We start from the raw sequence: 2,500 nt of genomic DNA, 5'->3' as shown, positions 1-2,500 counted from the left end.
TCGACAGGGCCTTTCTCCATGTGTAGGTCCCACACCTTGGCCGTCAGGTAATCCCTGGTCAGCAGGTACCGCCCGTTGTGACTGAACTTCACATCCGACACCGACGACACGATCTCAGAGAAGAATGAACGACTTCCTGGGTCCTCTGGTTCCTCAAAGACTGGAGGAAGAGCGATTGGGAGGTGGAGATGAGAAAAGACACGGGAGAAGAGATGAGGAGATGGGGAGGAGAGAGGAGGGAGAGGACGGGGAGGAGAGAGGAGGGAGAGGAGACGGGGAGGAGAGAGGAGGCGAGGGGAGAGGAGAGGAGGGAGAGGAGAGGGGGAGGGAGAGGAGACGGGGAGGAGAGGGGGAGGAGAGAGGAGGCGAGGGGAGAGGAGAGGAGGGGAGAGGAGAGGAGGGAGAGGAGAGGAGAGGGGGAGGAGAGAGGAGACAAAGGAGAGGAGAGGGGGAGGAGAGAGGAGGGAGAGGAGAGAGGAGAAGAGGGGAGAGGAGAGGAGGGAGAGGAGAGGGGGAGGAGAGAGGAGACAAAGGAGAGGAGAGGGGGAGGAGAGAGGAGGGAGAGGAGAGGGGGAGGGAGAGGAGACGGGGAGGAGAGAGGGAGGAGAGAGGTGACAAGGGAAGGAGAGAGGAGACGAGAGGAGGGGGAGGAGAGGAGACAAAGGGAGAGTGGGAGGAGAGAGGAGAAGAGGGGAGAGAAGAGGAGGGAGAGGAGAGGGGGAGGAGAGAGGAGACAAAGGAGAGGAGAGGGGGAGGAGAGAGGAGGGAGAGGAGAGGGGGAGGGAGAGGAGACGGGGAGGAGAGAGGAGGGAGAGGAGACAGGGAGGAGAGAGGAGAAGAGGGGAGAAGAGAGGAGGGAGAGGAGAGGGGGAGGAGAGAGGAGACAAAGGAGAGGAGAGGGGGAGGAGAGAGGAGGGAGAGGAGAGAGGAGAAGAGGGGAGAGGAGAGGAGGGAGGGAGAGGAGAGGGGGAGGAGAGAGGAGACAAAGGAGAGGAGAGGGGGAGGAGAGAGGAGGGAGAGGAGAGGGGGAGGGAGAGGAGACGGGGAGGAGAGAGGGAGGAGAGAGGTGACAAGGGAAGGAGAGAGGAGACGAGAGGAGGGGGAGGAGAGGAGAGGAGACAAAGGGAGAGTGGGAGGAGAGAGAAGTGTAGAGAAGAGGAGAGGTGGATATCACAATTTAGGGGGGGGGGATTCCAATCTGGACCTGAGGCCAGTTCTACTGCTGATTTAAATGAAGGACTGATTTAGACCTGGGACACCATGTGGGTGCAATTAATTATCAGGCAGAACAGAATCAGCAGTAGTCGTACTCTGGACCTCGAAGAGTAAGATTTGAATACCCATGATTTAGAGACTGACAGCAATGGCTTTTGTCTTCCCGTGTGTAGCCAACTCACGTTTGGTGTGTTTGTCGCAAAGTGCCGAGGCCCTCATGTCACAGAGACGTAGAGTTCCCTTACTGCTGCTGTAGACAAACAGGTGACAGTGGTGAGGATGGAACTCTGCTGCTGTTATCACCTCTGTTAGCTCCTCCATGTTGGCTGGCTTGATGTCCACTATGTCTGGAGGAGAGATACTCAGGTAGAACAACACAGGACTATGTCTGGAGGAGAGATACTTAGGTAGAACAACACAGGACTATGTCTGGAGGAGAGATACTCAGGTAGAACAACACAGGACTATGTCTGGAGGAGAGATACTCAGGTAGAACAACACAGGACTATGTCTGGAGGAGAGATACTCAGGTAGAACAACACAGGACTATGTCTGGAGGAGAGACACTCAGGTAGAACAACACAGGACTATGTCTGGAGGAGAGATACTCAGGTAGAACAACACAGGACTATGTCTGGAGGAGAGATACTCAGGTAGAACAACACAGGACTATGTCTGGAGGAGAGACACTCAGGTAGAGCAACACAGGACTATGTCTGGAGGAGAGATACTCAGGTAGAACAACACAGGACTATGTCTGGAGGAGAGATACTCAGGTAGAACAACACAGGACTATGTCTGGAGGAGTAGTGTATGTGGTGGTTGTAGCTAGCCTGATTAACTGTACAGTAGATGCGGTGGTTGTAGCTAGCCTGATTAACTGTACAGTAGATGTGGTGGTTGTAGCTAGCCTGATTAACTGTACAGTAGATGTGGTGGTTGTAGCTAGCCTGATTAACTGTACAGTAGATGTGGTGGTTGTAGCTAGCCTGATTAACTGTACAGTAGATGTGGTGGTTGTAGCTAGCCTGATTAACTGTACAGTAGATGTGGTGGTTGTAGCTAGCCTGATTAACTGTCACCACATAGTACACAGACACCACAGAAGACACTAAGAATATGCAGAGATTGTTTTTAACCTTAGCTACTAAACTTAATCAACCCTGTCACACGCACGCACATATGCACGAGCACACACACACACACACACACACACACACACACACACACACACACACACACACACACACACATTTACATTTAGGTCATTTAGCAGACGCTCTTA

At 53.3% G+C, this 2,500-nt stretch overlaps 1 protein-coding gene across 1 annotated transcript in view; it reads right to left on the bottom strand.

The window, feature by feature from the left end:
- The window catches only part of LOC106590778 (serine/threonine-protein phosphatase 2A 55 kDa regulatory subunit B gamma isoform), an 18,844-nt gene that overhangs the window by 2,242 nt on the left and 14,102 nt on the right, over positions 1-2,500 (bottom strand). The window contains exons 6-7 of the mRNA XM_045716321.2: positions 1,398-1,562; positions 1-160 (exon numbers count right to left, since the gene is read on the bottom strand). The exon at positions 1-160 is cut by the window's left edge and continues 10 nt beyond it. Coding sequence (XP_045572277.1) covers positions 1-160; positions 1,398-1,562 — 325 coding nt within the window. The remainder of the gene's footprint in view (positions 161-1,397; positions 1,563-2,500) is intronic.

This window comes from Salmo salar, chromosome 04, assembly GCF_965601325.2.
Source record: "Salmo salar chromosome 04, fSalSal1, whole genome shotgun sequence".
Taxonomy (NCBI): domain Eukaryota; kingdom Metazoa; phylum Chordata; class Actinopteri; order Salmoniformes; family Salmonidae; genus Salmo; species Salmo salar.
The sequence above is the reverse complement of the archived record's forward strand: the minus strand, read 5'-3'. Positions and strand labels throughout refer to the sequence as shown.